Source organism: Polyodon spathula, chromosome 12 (genome assembly GCF_017654505.1).
Source record: "Polyodon spathula isolate WHYD16114869_AA chromosome 12, ASM1765450v1, whole genome shotgun sequence".
NCBI lineage: Eukaryota > Metazoa > Chordata > Actinopteri > Acipenseriformes > Polyodontidae > Polyodon > Polyodon spathula.
Genome location: NC_054545.1, coordinates 15,822,413 through 15,840,456, shown reverse-complemented (window position 1 = coordinate 15,840,456; position 18,044 = coordinate 15,822,413). Strand labels below are relative to the sequence as shown.

Below are 18,044 nucleotides of genomic sequence, written 5' to 3'. Positions count from 1 at the left end.
CACGTTACCAGACACCTTTGTCGCAAATAAAACTGAATTTGCACCACTAGCACTAATTCACACACTAACGGACTTGTGTATGTGTTTTGTGCGGGTGTATAATAAAAACAGGATTACACTATGTAACACAATTTTTGTTCCTGGGTAGTAAGTGTTATTTCCTAATTGCTTATGCCTCAAAAGTATAGAAAATGGCTGTTATTCCCCACAAACTTTGCTTTTGTGACCAGGACAGTGATATTTTGAAATTTACTTATTTCCAATGAGAAAATGGGTGAATTTGTGTCTTTTTGTTCACATAAAGTCAGAAAAAAACAACATATGAATCCAAATTAACATGTATTTATACTAAAGTAATACAAAAATGACTACAAAAGATTTAGAAGTGAGTAGTTTTTCAAGATTTACGATTATACTGTAAATCACTTTCACGAATCAGCCCCCAAATGTAGTCTCCCATCACGTTCTCGTTATACTGTCCTTGGTAGTGGCGTTCAAAGTCCAGTATATCCTGGTGGAAGCGCTCGCCTTGCTTCTCCGAGTATGCTCCCATGTTCTCCTTGAATTTATCAAGATGAGCATCAAGGATATAGACTTTGAGGGACGTCCTACAGCCCATTGTGCCGTAGTTCTTCACCAGAGTCTCAACCAGCTCCACATAGTTTTCGGCCTTGTGATTGCCCAGGAAGCCCTGAACCACTGCGACAAAGCTGTTTCAAGCCGCTTTCTCCTTACTAGTGAGCTTCTTAGGGAATTGATTGCACTCCAGGATCTTCTTTATCTGTGGTCCGACGAAGACACCGGCTTTGACCTTTGCCTCAGACAGCTTAGGGAAGAAGTCTTGAAGGTACTTGAAGGCTGCCGACTCCTTATCTAGAGATCTGACCAATTGTTTCATAAGGCCCAATTTGATGTGCAGTGGTGGCATCAGCACCTTCCGGGGGTCCACCAGTGGCTCCCACTTGACGTTGTTCCTCCCCACAGAGAACTCGGTCCGCTGTGGCCAGGCCCGCCTGTGCTAGTGCGACTTAGTGTCCCTGCTGTCCCAAAGGCAAAGATAGCAGGGAAACTTGGTAAAACCGCCTTGGAGACCCATCAGGAACGCCACCATTGCAGCCTCTTGATGCCATCTGAGAAAAATGCAGCTATGTATCCACTTAGGCAGCTGGAACTAAACTGAACTGGTGGGCTTAAGCCCCCTGTTTTTATACTACTATTTATATTACTGGAGAGTTCTAGAAGTTACTCCATGTTTACTCAACACTGAATCTATCTGGAACGTTCTGGAAAATAGGTACATTTCAAAATATCACTGTCCTGGTCACAAAAGCAAAGTTTGTGGGGAATAATAGCCATTTTCTATACTTTTGAGGCATAAGCAATTAGAAAATAACACTTACTACCCAGGAACCAAAAAACAAAAAAAAATTGTTACACGGTGTTACTATTTGTGGAGCAACCCAGGGATTATAAATTAATACAAGCTGCTGTAGTACCTCCATTATTATTTACTGTTTGTTTTGGCCTCATGCACTGGATTTAAAAATAAATAAAACAAAACTTTTCACCTGGATTACAATTGTATTTCTGTTCTTTAATCACCTGTACCTGCACATAATCAACCACTTTGCTCATTGAAACCAAGGCTTCGATTACAAGGAAAACAATTTAAAAAATGAAGCACAGTGAATGAATTTACTAAACACTGACCCAGAAATTGTATTTTAGTGAAAAATTGCTTTGGATTCTGGGACACTGTCAGCAGTTTTAAAAGAAAAATACCTTATTTTTCAAATGTGTTTGTTACAGCCTGAATGTTCCACACAGTAGCAGCAGAGCTACCATTAGAAAGCCGACACTCCAGAGACATGGTGTGGCGTTGTTGAGCCGAGGGAACAAGTAATCTACATGTTGCTAGAAAAATGACTTGCAAGCTTCAAGTTTCAGACAACTTTATTGCAAGCAACTGTATCAAATGACTGTTGATTTTGTAGCAGCAACATTACGTCATATAATAAATCAGCCAATGAAAGCTTATTCGCTGGCGAAATTATATATAAAAGCCGGTTTTACCAATGCTGAAGCATTAGAGGGTTATGTTAAACTGCAACGGTATGTTAACGGTGTGTTACATTTAAGTCCCCAAGTTATGTTTTCAGTGGTCATTTCGTGTCAGATAAAGGCTTTAATTTGATACAACTTAATAGTAATGGATAAAATTAATCCTGCTTTTTGTTTAGACTGTTTGAACATTGCAAATTGTTACTAATGTTACATCATTGTTTAGGTGTGGAGTGGACCTATTAATCCTTAATACAAATTTTTATATTATATATATAATATATATATAGATATATATATATATATATATATAGATATTGTTATAGTATAAAGTTGCAGAGAGATAAACGTTAATCAAAATAATCATTTGTAAGTTCAGTTTTATTATGTAAGTCTTGTTTTTACTTCCATTAACAGAACAAATAATGATTATGTGTGTATAAACATTACTAACACACACACACACATATATATATATATATATATATATATATATATTATATATATATATATATATATATATATATATATATAACGTTTATTTTATTATAGTGAAAAAAAAAATGTAGAAGTAACAGATTTTATTTTACTTTTTCTAGCAACATGTAGGTTAGTGTCCCTTTGGCTCTACAGTTATATACTCTAACCGTAGGGTGCAAACCGATGACACCTGCTGGGCATTATGTTGTATTGCGTTTGACAGTCTTTGATAGTTCATATGTGACTGGGCAGCACTGCAGGAGTAGCGTCTGTCCGAAAACAAATACTATATAAAACACTATAGTTTTCGAGGATTTTTTAGACTGTAGTATTTTGTCACTGGATCCCAAAATGTCTGATATAATGTCAAATTTTAAACACATTTTGTATTCAGTGTGATTTGCTATTGTATTTTTAAGTAACCGGCCTACTTCCGTCCTTGCTAGGCTTTGCTTTTTGTATTGTACCAATAAAGTTTTGCGCAACGTTGCGTAAGCTGCGTCACGTTGTCAGAGGGGAGGCAGCTGATGTTTACCGGTGATAAAGGGAAGCGCAGCTTTTGCTGAAACTGTTTAATTGAATTTCTTCAGTTAGTACAACCTTAATTTTGCCAGAAACGCTCAACATGTTGCCGCGGAGCACCACCTCGCTGTTTTGTGTTCTTTTTCAAGCCCTGTCAGCGGTTTCGCAGGGACTGGGCGAGTTTGAGACCGTGAGTGTCGGAGCTCCGGTAAACGGCGACCGCTTCAGGATAGAAGGTCGGGCCGTAGTGACTGATATCAAACCACACGACTGGGTCTCTACAGCACGAGTCCTCGTCGAGGGGGAAGAAGACCACGTCGGTTTTTTAAAGTAGGTCTTCTGTGATGTTTTTGACAACCTTGTTGTACTGGCAGTGTGATGGTTGCAGTAAACAATGAATGATATTTCGGTAGCAGAGCTTTCATTGTTTTTTTTTTTTTTTTTTTTTCACACAGGCTCAAATGTTCGCATAGCTGATATGCCACACAACTGTATTTTGACGCTTTTCAGTGTTTGCCTTGCAGCTGCGATTGTTGTAGCTAGGAATGGCAAATCAATCCTACTGGCACAGCAGTGTTATTTTCTTGCCACTTTGTGAGTCTCTTTTTGTGCTCCATGTGTTTTCGTTTCGCTTCACTGCAATATTTAAGGAAGCGAAATGCTTGGTTTAGTCGCAGAACAGAAGACAAACTGGGTCTAATCTATTTCGAAACGCAAAATTTAGCCATACGTATAATTCTGTAACGGGGATAGTTAAAAATTCTTACTATTTTAGTTTTTTGCTGTGTTCGTCGAGGCAAGATATTGAGTCATGAGTAGAGGCCCAACCTAAAAACACAGGCGGACATCGGCTTTGAGTTTATCTACTATAAATGTAGCAAATCTTTGTACTTGTCGCACATTCATGGTGAAAAGTATACTAAACTATTATAGGAGACTTTACTGTGTTTCCACAGTTTACAGATTTTGAAAAGCTTTCCATTTTCTAAAGATGTTCCGTTCCAACCAGTAGGATTTTTACAGGCGGCAGCTGATTTCTTTGATCGCTGCTGCCAATAGCTGCCGAAAACAAACTTTGTAATGTAACTAGGCCAACGTATTTCCCTTTCTTCAATAATATTTAACTTTTTATGCAGCCCCGACTAGACAGGATTGTTTTGATTTTTTTTGGGGGGGGGGATCTTCTAGGCAGTAGAATTTGTACCTATCATAAGAAACCCCAAAACGACTGCCTCCTGTATTTTTGTACTGAGCGGCTCCAGTTACTGGCCTATTTTTTTGACTGTCAGCCTGTGAACAAACCAAGCATCCTCCCGATGCTACTGTAGTACCGGTACCAGCAGGCAGTTGTGAATGACATCTCCACTGTAGCTCAGTGAAACAACAAAGAAAACAAACATTTATCAATAAACCCATACATTAGGTTGTAAACAAGAAAGCTGTAAATTGTACAGTAAATATAAATTCTTTATATGTTTTGGGATGATAATGAGTTACATTAGCTCTGTTAAAATTTCTAACGTATTTTATGTTCTTTCTCGTAGAACCGATGGAAGTTTTGCTGTCAATGATGTCCCCTCGGGTTCCTATGTAGTAGAAATTGTGTCACCAGCATACAAGTTTGAACCAGTTCGAGTGGACATTACATCAAAAGGCAAAATGAGGTATGGCTTCTAACCCTACTGCATCGTTTGTATCATTTACATTGGATGTGATTAGCTTTGTGAATAGACTTTTGTTACTCCAATATTGAGATTTAATCATTTTGTTTTTACAAATGTGTGACCCTTGAACTGAGCATTGTTAGATACAATTACTTGTTCATAGTATTTTCTTGAACCCAGTGTAAGACTGTGACCTTTCAACTCTTAGTCACAGCTGCCAGATAATGTGCAGTGTTGCTGTAAGACAGAAAAAGCTCCACCCCTAAACACTGAACCTTAACTATCTGGTTGACCGTATTCATGGTAAGCTGGCTTCATTTCCTCTGTCAAATGGTTGATTTTATATTCCAAGATTCAGTAACTGAGAGCTTACCAATGATCAATTAGTAGTACGCATTTTAGAAGGAAGTAATTGTAATAAAGCTGTTAAGTTTAAAAAAAAAAAAAAAAAAAACCTGCATGTTTTATAGGCAGTAATGGTGTTTGATCTGGATGAACACAGAAAATCTCTATTGGCAGAATTTTCTATAACTTGTTAATGTACAAATTTAATTGCAGTCAGAAATATTTCTTCATAACAACCCTTGCAATCCTAATCACATTTCCTCTGTTTTCTGTTTCAGGGCCAGAATGGTTAATTTCATTAAAACATCTGAAGTGGTGCGCCTGCCTTACCCACTGCAGATGAGATCCTCTGGCCCACCTAACTATTTCATTAAGCGTGAAACGTGGGGGTGGACAGATTTCCTCATGAACCCAATGGTAGGCATTGTAGAATTAGTGAAAAAAAAATAAAGGAGTGTCTTTCTCTTTGTCATTTCAAAGAGTTAGTTTGCTTGACTAAGAATGTGTACCCAGATTTAATGATTGAATTTTCTGCCACTGATCCAAACTGAAACACAACTAACCTCTCCTATGGTAAACAAGTTAATATCATTATAGATGTTGGGAAATTCTTGCCCAGAACTGGGCTGTAGATCCCACACGCTTATATCCTCTTCATTTAAGGTGTTGCATTTCTGTTCAGTCTTTGTGACAATCAGTATGCATGCACACACACAATTGTTACATTGATTTTCCAATGTGTTGTTTTTATGTAGAATTACATATTGATATTTACTGTATGTGTGTATATATAACATACTGTACATTAAAACAGTTTTCACAAAAGCCATTTTTTCTGTATAGATGCTAAGTGACAGCTGGGTTAAGCAGTGCGCATATATCTGCATGAAGGAGCTTGTTTAAGTTTAATTTGACTGTGTAACTTATCTAGGTTATGATGATGGTCCTTCCATTACTGATTATCGTCTTGCTGCCCAAGGTGGTCAACACCAGTGATCCAGAGATGAGACGGGTGAGTTGTGCTTTTCATTAAATTCATATTTGTAAGTGAACCAAAGCATTTTTAAAAAAGGAATCTGACCTGTTATATCATGCTTATACCATATACTGCTTCCCAAATTTCAGTGTCTACAATTTAACATGATTAACATTGCAGATCAGTCCAGCTAATGCGCAGGTTAATATACTGTATTGGGAAGCCAGTAGTCTGTGGTTACAATTTAGATTCTGTTTTTTAGTTAATTTGTTTTTTATAATTTCTGCATTTTAGTTTAGTTTTAGCTGAAACACTTGTCCAAAGTGCCTTACAATACATAGCATCATACTGTATAATGTTAAATACAAGTTAAAGAATGAAGTAAAAGATTGTACATCACATATTTTTTTTTCTTCTTTGCTTAGGAGATGGAGCAATCTATGAACATGCTGAACCCTAATCCAGAGTTACCTGATGTGTCTGAATTCATGACCAAACTCTTCTCCACCAAGGGCTCTGGCAAGTCGGGAAGCAGCATTAAAGCAGGAAAAAGTGGGCAATTGAAGAGGAGGTAGTTCCTTCTTGTAATCAGGAACATAAATGCACAGAAACACTGCCTGGCATGAAGTTATTTAGTTTTTTATTTTTTTTATTTTCCTCCTTTTTTTGGTGTTTTTGGGGGGGGGGGGGGGGGGGGGGGGGGGGGGGGGGGGGGATGGGGGGGGTGTGACTTTTGTTTAAATTCAGACCTGGTGTAGATCTGTTACAGTACATGATAATGATGCTAGGAACAGCTCCAATAAATAAATGGATTGCTTACAGTATATGCCAGTTTTGTGAACAGTTGTTTCTTTTAAATACCCCAGTTGTTTAAAATATTATTAAATCTTCTTCGGGCTGTTCATGGCATCATTTGCCACCCCAATTTTATACTAAATTGGGATACACCATAAAACATTATAAATTTTATTGCCATTAATTTATTTTACTGTTCAATAGGCTGTTTGATATACATCACCATTGTAACCTATAAAGTAGCTTTGAATTGTATATTTTTAACAGTGCTAACAAAATTAAGATGCTTATGTAATAAACCACACCTACTTGAATATCTTTTAAGAGCTCAGAACGAAAATATCTTTAAATAATAATTTTGGAGAGTTTTATTTGCCTGCATAGACCCAGGATAAGGGTTTAGAGCATTATAAAACGATTATTGTACTTTTAGAAAAGAGTAAAAATGTATTTAAATGCAAAGGATAATAAAATTGTAGTCATCATTTTGTGTTTTGTTTTTATTGCCGATTTTGAGATTTAAAAATGCAGTGTTTAAGACTGTTGGTACCTATAAAATGTTTAAAAACAACATTTTCCAGTAGCAGTTTTCTCAATTCTGCAATTCAGAAACAAAGGGAGTAACCTTATTGGCTCAATGATGGGAGTCCAGGATAATTCTGTAGAATTCTTGAAGTAATCTAGGAAGCAGCATATTTCTGATGATAGACATCTGTATTACATACAATGCTGTCAGGATGGAGCATTTTGCTGAGGCTGATCTAGAAGTGTTAGACTGGCACTGAGTCTGATTTGTCTGCTTTCACTGCATTACATTAGGGACTTCATTTATTATGAGACATTCCCCCATGAGAAAGAGGTTCTGAAGGCAAGATTTATGTGTCCGAGGTATCAGTGTGTCAATTATTGCAACTAACTTTTCAAATATTTTGTAAGTTTCTCCCTGTTCAGACCCTGGTGACACAATAGCCAAATGACACCACATCAGGCAATATTATATTATTACTGCAGTATATGCAATGCAAGTGTTTAAAGTTATGGATGTTGAGATAAGTGTTGAGCACTAAATAAGCTTACAGCTAGTTTTACAGATCTCAGTGAGCTTGTCTTGGACTACCTAATGTTAACTTGAGTAGGAAAGCCCAAGATTAATGCTAATCAGGGTGCAAACAGCTGTACATGTTTACCATTTGTCATTGAAGTATGTGCTTCAGGAGGTGGGTTTGTTTAATTTCTTATACCAGGTCTTTGCATTTCTGTTTAAATGTACCCCCTCTCCCCTTTGCTCTAAAGAAATACTTTGTTGCTTATGCTTTATAGCTCTCTTTATGGTGGGTTACCTTGCAGTACAGATAAGACCAGTGATATCATCATGCTTAACTAATCTTGGAAGTTATCCAGATGCCACATACACATCTACAGTTCACAAGTTAGGTCATGTGTATTACCTTTGTACAGACTTGGATTCTAGAACTGCAGTTAAAGTTTTATATAGGAACATCAACTTCCATTCTAAAAGCATTCCAAGTGTCTTAACCAGTTTGCTTATATGTCACACTTAAATTTTAAGTTGTACATGTATATGTTATGGTCTATTACAAAACACTGATCGCTCTAATTCATTGCATCAGGCATGGGGGATGTATGTTATTAACATATTTATTAAACTCTTTACCATGTTGGTATTATTATTATTAGCTAGGACTGCTACAAAACTTGAGAACTCTGAATCTCACCTATGTTGTCTTCTACCAGACTTGTAACATCGTGTTCCTTACTCCTGATTGGTTTTCTCGTGGAGTAAATACTTTGATGATTATTGTCAGTCACTCTTCTTCATAATTGGCTTTACTCAATTCTTATTGGCAGACCTGCCCACTTCAGATGAAAGCAAATAAGACCTTGCCAGCTGTCCTCCATTCTGAATCGGTAAATGTATTATTGTGGCTGGAGTGCTGACTGTAACCTGTGATGTATTGCTCAGTTGTTCAGCAGACTTAGTGTTGTGTCTGATTCTATATTTTGTATGGAAATTAAACAGAACCTGAATGACATGATTAAAGTGTTAGATTGTTTCAACCCAATAATTCATACAAGGTGTCAAGTAATCAGTTGGGCATTACTAAAGAAGATTACTCTTCCACAGTGGATAAACTTTTCCCACCTACTTACTGAGAATGGTCTGCAGAAGTATTACACAATATATCTGATTTTTTTTTTTTTTTTAAAACAGTGATATTGAAGTTAAAAGCATAATTCATGTTGGCAGAAAAGGAATTGAGTACAGAGACCATTGTCCAGTAGTATAGATCATAGTATTGCTACTAAAGATCAAGTTTCCCTTAAACAAAATCATCACAGCAGCCAATTTAATTTCACAAGAATTGGGCAATGCTACAAAATATCAAAGGTTAAGATCTGGCTACAGGGCAGCAAAATACAGAAACCAGAAAATAAAATAAAAAAAAAATCTTTAGCAAAGTGCATTGTCATTAACTCGTGATAAAATATGAAATGTCAAATGGACATGATTTTTTTTTTTTTTTTTTTTTAAGCCTCTGAGGATAATTTATACCCATGCTAACCGTAACCAAAGACAAGCAATATTTACACCAGACAGGAAAAAGAGCAGAGTATTTGTAAAGTAGTTGGAGCTAACAAAAACAGGTTTCAACAGGCAGTTTTGAAAGAAACATGTTATAGCAAACATATATTTTGATTTTAAAAGATGATACCTGGTACTAAATTAGGATAAAGGTCTCAGTTGCCTTACTATCAGGAAATATGTTACATTTGCACTTCCTGGGTCATTTCACCTCAGCAGTGTCTTTTGGGTCAAATCATGTTACTGGCTGAAAGCATTTCAGTCAATAGGGAAGCAGCTGTTAAAAGGGTGAGGACAATTTCACCCTCTGGGTAAAATAACCAAGGAAGTGCAACACTATCTGAAAGCATGCTTTTCAAACAAATTAATTGAACTGAATGTTGTACCAGATGTCATGTGGCCTATTCAAGTAATGAACTACAAGTAAGACTGATGGAATTTATTTTATGACTAAGTGTTGCCACTTTAACCCTTTACGTGTCACTTGCATGTTTTGATTGCTTGACTCAAAGTCCAGTGGTAATTGCGTAAGTGTAAACTGAAGACACTGCCTCGTTGGACTCTGGGTTTGCAGTTCAGTCTCTATCACAGGAGTGTTCGTTTGGGCAAGAGCTGTGTAACAGATTGCTGAACCTGTTCAATGAGTAACACTGAATACACCAGGCTTCAGTAGACAAGGTAAGCTAACTGCTTATTGTATTATTCAAACACATGCAGTAAAGCATTGTGAAAGCTTTGTAAAGCCCAGAGAGATGTTAAAGCACATTAAAAACATGGCAAGTCATGTCAAATGTATAGTATAAACAGCAAGAATACAGTGCAGATTTACTGTGGTAAACTTTTAGAAGGGCTTATAAGTAATCCCTTGTTTATTTCATTATTTATTTCACTCATTTCTGGAGCGGTAGGTGTAAATAAATAGGCCTACACAATCTGTTTTCTTTTTCAGTACACCTCAGCTTGAAGAATGGATTTAAGGCAGTTTTTGCAGTTGGTGCTGTTTGCATTGCTGCCCTGTGTGGCACAAGCTGAATCATCTCCTGTAGAAAATGCACATCTCCTCTCTCCAGAAGAATACAAATTGGTTTTGAATTTGGAACAAAAAGGTATGTTGCCATTAAGACTGTGGACAGCTCAGTAAATTCAGTATCTGTTGCAGCCAGTTGAACACTAGCTGAAATTAGTGGAAGATTTCAAAGGGTAAAGGCTGGTTGGCACTAGTCTTGGATTACCTAATGTTACTTTAAGTAAGGTAGCCTAAGATTAATGCTAATTGGTGACTGTGAAACCAGCTGTTACTGTCCCATACAGTCTTTTGGCTGGTTTCACAGATACTGATTAGCACAAATTCTCATCTACATTACCTTCACCTTATAAAGTGCTAGTCAGGGTCTGTGAAGATGCAATACATAGCTTTTCATATGTGTTTAAATGAGGTAAAGTACATTTATTTTAAATGTGTTGTAAAACTAAATTATTGTGATGAATCTGACTTATGATAAAGTTGATTGCCCAGAAGAATAAACTGTAAAAGATTGAAGTGTTGTGTGACACTGTGGCTTAAACTAGATGTGTCAGAGTAGCTCAGGTTTATTGGCCTGCATTTGGATTTGTGTTTGCTGCTGGTAAGAATGCATAGCCATGGCACTGCTCATAAGTTGACAGCAGGGGTTTATTTGTATACAGATTTTCTTGTCCTAATATACGGATCTTGATTCACAGAAACTTCCTTGCATGTGATATATGCTTCATGTTCTCATCTGCTTATGGATCGGGGTTTCATACCTTATTGCTGGTGTTGGTAGCTGCTGACCTTTGCTTAGCCATGTTTTACTGTAATCTTCAGGTTAGAGCAGTAAGTGGTAAGCAGACTAATCTAATAATAGGAAAGATGACACTGTTGTTGTTAAGAGCTCTAGTTTTCTTGCATTTCACCATTTGGGATGTAAACATACTAGTATTTTTCTTACTAATAGATGTTGCATCCTAAAATACATCATTACAGTAAAGTTTCTTCATTCAATTCATGGAACAGGAAAGTGTTTTTTTTTTTTTTATTGCACATGTATGCAGTTCTTTTTTGCACCAACACAAAGTTTAACCTTGTCCACAATACCTTCTCAAACACAGGTTCTCTTATAAAAATAAAGAACACCTCTTGAATCTTGAAATGATTCCCCAAGAATTATTCGCTAATCATTTTCAACCCCATAGATTTTGCTGGAGATTTAATAATGCATTTAAGCACGATACAAAATAAATAATTTAAATCAAATCTTCAAGAAATAAATCTAACAAAGGAAAAGCATGTTGTTCTTCAGAAGATTTCCACATGATTGAGACAGACAGAGATTATTAGAAAAAAACTCAATAACCTACACCAGTTGAGCAGATCAACGATTCAATAAAGATTAGGACGTGCAGGTCAAAGATTCACATCTTTGGGAGTTCATGTTTAAAATTATATTTTCTCATTGTTATTTTCTTTTTTTTTTTTTTTTTTTTTTTTTTTTTAAGTCTTGGGCCTAATTTTGTTCAGACTGGCAATTTCTGAATTATATTGTTATTTTTGTGTCCAATCGTTTTCTTTTAATGTTAACTTTTGTTTTAAAAATAAACTTTATTCTTGAGTCAAAGCATTTGTCATTGAATTTAAAACAAAAGTTAACCTTCGTTTCTTATTTCTAATTTTACCACAATTGAGTTATGGGTGATTTTTTTGTTTCAGATTATCCAAGTGACTGCTACGAGGCCTTGCAGCGCTCTGAAGGTGTCTCCCGGGATGGTCTGTACGTGATCAAGCCAATGAAATCCCACATCGTGGTATTCTGTGACATGCTGAATGGTGGCTGGACTGTTATCCAGCACATCACCGTCAACAGCAGCGTGGACTTCGACAGGACCTGGCACGATTACAAGCTGGGCTTCGGGGCGGTGAGTGGAGACCACTGGCTTGGGAACGAGTACCTATACCAAATAACCAACAAGGGCGGGAGATACAAGCTGGGAATCAAACTGGTTGACATGGACGCTGAAACCAAGGCTGGGGAGTATGATCCTTTCTGTGTGGAAGGAGAGGAAACTCAGTATAAGATCCGCTTGGGTCTGTATGAGGGGGCTGCAGTGGATGCTTTGACACAGGATACAGAGGCATATCTCCATGACAACCAGAAGTTCACCACCAAAGACAGAGACAACGATAACTACTACCAGAACTGTGCCCAGCTGGAGTATCTCGGAGTGCCGGGGGGTGGCTGGTGGTACGACGCTTGTGCCGGCGCCAACCTCAATCGTAGGAATGTAATTTATTGGCAGAAAGACTGCAACAAGGAACACCTCTGCAAGTATGCCTGGATGATGGTGAAGCCCGCTGAGTACATGAAGACGACCAAGGCTGGAAACTGTCGTCGTGATGAATTGTGATGCAAACTAAAACTGAATATTTAACTTGTTAATGAATATTTGCGCTGTATTTTTAAAAAATATTTCCAGTGCTTTTTCCATGGTTATACTATGCAATTACCATAGTTTAAAATGATTTGCCATGTTTTTTGTTTTTTTTTCATTTGCTTTACCATTAGCAGGCTTTCACTATGCTTTATTACACCTTTTACTATGGTAAACTTTAATAAGGAATGATCGGCTCCAGGGGACACATTTGCAGATTGGGTCTTTGTCGCCCGTGGTACATTTTGAAATATCAAAGCTATCGTTTTGGTCTCGTGTCGTGCTGCAAGTCATTTATAGCATCCCTTTGTTACATTGACATTTGTCAGATGGTAGCGGAGGTGCCATAGCAAGAAAAACGTGACATCAGACTGTTTACTTGAAATATTTTTTGATTTATCAATGATTTATGTGTCAATATGGGCGATAGTGATGATCAGGAGGCAAGACCTTGTGATGATGTTGCTAGAGTAAATGTTGGAGGTGGGGATCTTGAATTGTTTATCTTGTCTACGGTGACGCATTCTGCCTTAATCTCCCTCGCCTTTCTCATGATAGACCACTGCACATGCCTGCATGTCTGTATACAATAATCAAATAAATCGCCTTGAGCCACACAAGTTTGATTGCAGGTGACCATGTTGGGAGATGGAATGTGCGTGCCATGTCTGAGCAGAAATGAATGGTTTGCAGCAAATGCTACTTCTCACAAAATCTGAAAAGCAGTTTGTAACATGCTGAGGTACCAAAATGACAGCTTAGTCTAAAGCAGGGTACACCGAATACTCCGGTTGACAAAGACCCAATCCGACACACATTTTATAATAATTGCATAGTAGTTTTATATCTTTATTGTCCTTTTATAGTTGCATATAGCTCTCGATTTGGGGCAGTGTGTTAATGTAACTGAAAGCTAACCTTGCTTATCATATATGTTACACCAAGACTGACAAAACTAAAATATTAACCTAGCAATTACATTCCTTACATTCCTTTTATCAAATAATTACTCATTTGTAATAGTGTATGTAGCCTATTACTTAAACTGTAACCATTTTTGGTTTTTACAATTTTTACTACCAGTATTGGATATCTATAGTTCTTGGATTCTGCAAAGCAAATTAAACCTTTGATTTTTTACCTTTGTCATTCATTATGTATGTACTCATTAAGAACAAAAATAATTTAAAAATTGGTTGGAGCTCTATGCATCCACATCAAACCAGCACAGACATCCCATTACAAAATGCCAGTCTTGAAAGATTAACAGTATGTTTGGAAATATCATACATTTAATGAATTAATTTCTTTCAGTTGAAACTTAACCGTAGGGAATTGGCCAATTTGTTTAAAATACTGCGTGAAGGTTGCCAATGAATGTAACTTTTATGTGACTGTTCTTTAAATAGTTCATGGTATCTTACATAAATGCATTATGCTAAAGTCATGTGGTGTTTGGTATACTGTGGGATTCCATAATCATAAGGTTATTGGTAAGAAGGGCACAACAGGCAACAATATATTAACATGGCTGTATATATATATATATATATATATATATATATATATATATATATATATATATATATATATATATATATATAGACACACACACACATACGCACACGTATACTTAGGACAGTTAGTTTCAGCAACGGAGTACCAAATGTGCGAAATCAACAGAAGAGCAAAAATGGGCTGGAGTGGCTTTGGAAGATTAAGCATGTTTCTGAATGGGAAACTACCCTTATGCCTCAAGAGAAAAGTCTGTGCGTGCTGCCAGTGCTAACTTAAAGATGTGAAACCTGGACCCGCAATGCAAAAAAGACTTAAACATTACAAATGACTCAACAGAGTATGGAAAGATGCATGCTGGGAATAACAAGATGAGACAGGAAAAGGATGGAATGGATAAGATCACAGTGTTATTATAACAACGAAAAAAAATGAAATGGCAGTGGGCCGGACATGTAAGAAGAACAGACCATTGCTGGACCAAGGAGATATAAAGCGACCAAGAAGAAGACCTCCAGGAAGATAGCAAGATGAAATTAGGAAACACGCTGGAGTAACGTGGATGAGGGAAGCTTTTGTGGAAGAATCTAGGGGAAGCCTTCATCCAGCAGTGGACTGAAAAGGCAGAAGATGACGATATATATATATATATATATATATATATATATATATATATATATATATATATATATATATATATATATATATATATATATATATAGATAGATAGATAGATAGATAGATAGATAGATAGATAGATAGATAGATAGATAGATAGATAGATGTGTGTCGGCTTGTGTGGATTTGTTTGCTGGGGTCTAAGATCCAATGTTTTAAAATGGCTGTAGCTAACAACATGGTTTCATAAATCTTAGCTGTTGTGCACTTCAATTCGATAAATTAATCAATCTATTTTCATTTAAAAAAATGACATCTGGTACTGCCTGTTATCTGAATGCAAGCTTTGCTTTCATGTCGTGTTGCTCTTCCTTGGTCATTTCACCTGCAGAGTGACATTGACGCAGTCTTTCCTATCAATCCCCAAATAGTAGCTTTCAGCCAACACTGTATAACTTAGAGGCATGGAAACTGATACCTTTCTTTAACCTAGTTTGGTACCCAGTATTATGAGTTCAAGTGAAAATATATGTTTCTGTAACATGTTTCTTTTAAAAATCCACATTTCAGACTTCTAACAAATGAAAGTGCATACCATGTCAGATTTGCTCACAAATTCGGTTTACATTTTTTTTTTTTTTTAGATATATGCTAAGTACAAGTTTACAGTACATATTTACATTTTATAATAAGTGTTGATGGCACTAGCTGGAAATTATTCTACTAATGTAATGTGTAATGTGTTGCTACAATTTTTTACATGCATTTTGACCACTTTTTTTAAACTTTTAAATTGCATTCACTGCCTTAAGATGGCTTCCCATGAACCTGCATGACGTCTCAGAACTACCTGTCCCATCATGCTCCAGCTCACTGGTAAATCTATCAGTTACAGATGTGAGCAGGAGGATGAGGAAGTTTAAAAAAGTGGTCAAAATGTAAGAAAAATTAAAATTAAAACAATACACACCTTATGTAAACAGTTGCAGAAACACATGTAACACAATAAAATAAAAAAGTCCTTTAATAGAGTACATATTATACTTTTATTTCATCTTCCGTATATATCTAGCTATACCATACGCGGAACATATGCAAAAGCCACTGTACCCATTAGTATAACAAGGTTCCACCTATTCTGTTTATGAATACAGATATGTATAACATAGCACAGACGTAAATACATATAAAAGGCTAAAGAGCTTCAGATTCTGTTTAAAGTTCCCAGTGTTTCAGATATGATTCATCTGGTAAACTCTTCCCTGCATTCATTTTCAGGAATAAGTGCTTTCATTTGTCATACTCTCTGTGTTGACTTGGGTACGTGTTATTTATAATTTAGGATTGTAATCAATTAAATCCCTCCTACCAAGGATGAAGAAATGTTTTTCTTTGAACCTGTCTTCATACAGTAGCTTGTGACTTTAACTCCTAGGATTTGCCTAGTCCTCCTCCATACCTCCTCATGACATGTGCAGCCATTTTGAGGTGAGGTGACCAGAACAGGACACAGTAATCATTCAGTGGGATCTTTTTTCTTCCCAGTGGTTTTGAGTTTTGTCACACTATTATTGAGTTTTATGCATTTTCCCCAATATTGTCTCTTAGCTAGCTTTTAGATATATTTAGAGCTTGCTGTGGAGTACTAAAGGGTGGGTTTAGTCAAATAATAACCCTGTGAGGATCCCCAGGTGAGCTTGAAGCTCATGGCGTGCAGGCGAGTTATGACCAGGAGCCTTCTGCTTGTAAACATTCAACCTTGTTTCCTGAGGTGCATCATGTAGGTGTTTTTAATTAAGGACTTGCTGAATGTTCCAATAAAAGTTTCTGTAATTTTTGTAATGCAAGAACATGGTCATGGAACTTTAATTAAATAGTGCCTCAAAACAGAAACATAACACAAGCTGTATTTATTTTCAGTTAGGTGGAAAGGGGTTTAGAGAAAATCATTGATCTCAATATAGAAGCACAAGAACTCCAAACCACTGCAAACATTATACAAAAACATTAAAAGACACCTGAAGCATCTACAGATAACACTACAACTCAGAAATGACTCCTTACTTGGGCTTTCGTTAATTTAGACAGGAAGATCAGTTTTGTGTTTCAGATCAGATTGAATCTAGTGGAAATATGCATTGTATATACCAGTATATCAGACTTTGAAACGACATGTTGCCTCAAAGCTCAGTAACACTGGGTTTGATAATCAACATTGTGCCCCTCCCCTCTCTATATCACTGCATGCCCAGAGGCCCTCAGAGAGGGTATATGGGGAAGAGTTGCAGACTTCATCACTTTTGACTCTAACAAAGGCTAATTTTCTGGGCACAAACTTGGCTGGGTAACCTGGTTCTATGGGAAAAGTTACAAATTTAAGATCTGAAGAAGGCCTCCATGAATAGCACATGTCTTTTGTGTTGTAGTGTTAGAGGAAAATAAGCACCTGTGTTAAAGCCAGATTGCCTAGCCTAGACAGTAACCAACTATAGACAATTATTCAAATATGTATTTTCAATGGAGGGCATACTGTTAATTATAAATTTTATTATGATGTTAAATCGCAGAGTTCCAACCTTACCTTTTCTTCCTCCAGCCCATTCCAGATTCTGTATCTCATGCTATGCTGGCTTTCCAGGGTGAAAAACAGAGCAGTTATACAGAGAAGATGCTGCAATAAATTTGATGTAAGAAGCATGGTTGATTTAGTGACATTGCTTAGTAAACAGCCAATCACAATGCTTTTTAAATGAAAAACCTACATGTGTGTGAAAATACATATTTTCACACACCGTCAGGGTGCAAACAATAGCCTATGGTCAAGGGACTTTTTGTCCAAGCACAATTACAGCCTATGAATAGAATAAACCCAGGCCAGGCTTAGGAAGATTCAAAATGGTAACCATGGTCATCTATTTGTCCACAAACACATGAAAGACCTACAGTACATATATGGTACTGCAGACTAAATGTCAACCACAGATCAGGAGAAACACAACTTATTTGTTTCCCTTTG

At 36.7% G+C, this 18,044-nt stretch overlaps 2 protein-coding genes across 2 annotated transcripts; both read left to right on the top strand.

Annotated features, from left to right (window-relative positions):
- The first annotated feature begins 3,038 nt into the window (after positions 1-3,038).
- Positions 3,039-6,719, top strand: LOC121324090 (ER membrane protein complex subunit 7-like). The gene is made up of 5 exons (XM_041265553.1): positions 3,039-3,393; positions 4,608-4,727; positions 5,351-5,489; positions 6,004-6,084; positions 6,474-6,719. The coding sequence occupies exons 1-5, from the start codon at positions 3,167-3,169 to the stop codon at positions 6,621-6,623; spliced, it is 717 nt and encodes a 238-aa protein (XP_041121487.1). The 5' UTR covers positions 3,039-3,166; the 3' UTR covers positions 6,624-6,719.
- A 3,296-nt stretch (positions 6,720-10,015) lies between these two features.
- On the top strand, positions 10,016-12,991 carry LOC121323807 (fibrinogen-like protein 1-like protein). The gene is made up of 3 exons (XM_041265025.1): positions 10,016-10,126; positions 10,398-10,554; positions 12,177-12,991. Exons 2-3 carry the CDS (start codon positions 10,416-10,418, stop codon positions 12,869-12,871), a joined length of 834 nt encoding a protein of 277 aa, XP_041120959.1. The 5' UTR covers positions 10,016-10,126; positions 10,398-10,415; the 3' UTR covers positions 12,872-12,991.
- The last annotated feature ends 5,053 nt before the right edge of the window (positions 12,992-18,044 follow it).

Bases quoted from the DNA above. Each gene is read 5' to 3' on its own strand.
- LOC121324090 (XM_041265553.1), top strand. From the start codon at position 3,167: ATGTTGCCGCGGAGCACCACCTCGCTGTTTTGTGTTCTTTTTCAAGCC. The intron at 5,490-6,003 runs GTAGGCATTGTA...TAACTTATCTAG, and splicing joins ATTTCCTCATGAACCCAATG to GTTATGATGATGGTCCTTCC. The intron at 6,085-6,473 runs GTGAGTTGTGCT...TTCTTTGCTTAG, and splicing joins GTGATCCAGAGATGAGACGG to GAGATGGAGCAATCTATGAA.
- LOC121323807 (XM_041265025.1), top strand. From the start codon at position 10,416: ATGGATTTAAGGCAGTTTTTGCAGTTGGTGCTGTTTGCATTGCTGCCC. The intron at 10,555-12,176 runs GTATGTTGCCAT...TTTTTGTTTCAG, and splicing joins TTTGAATTTGGAACAAAAAG to ATTATCCAAGTGACTGCTAC.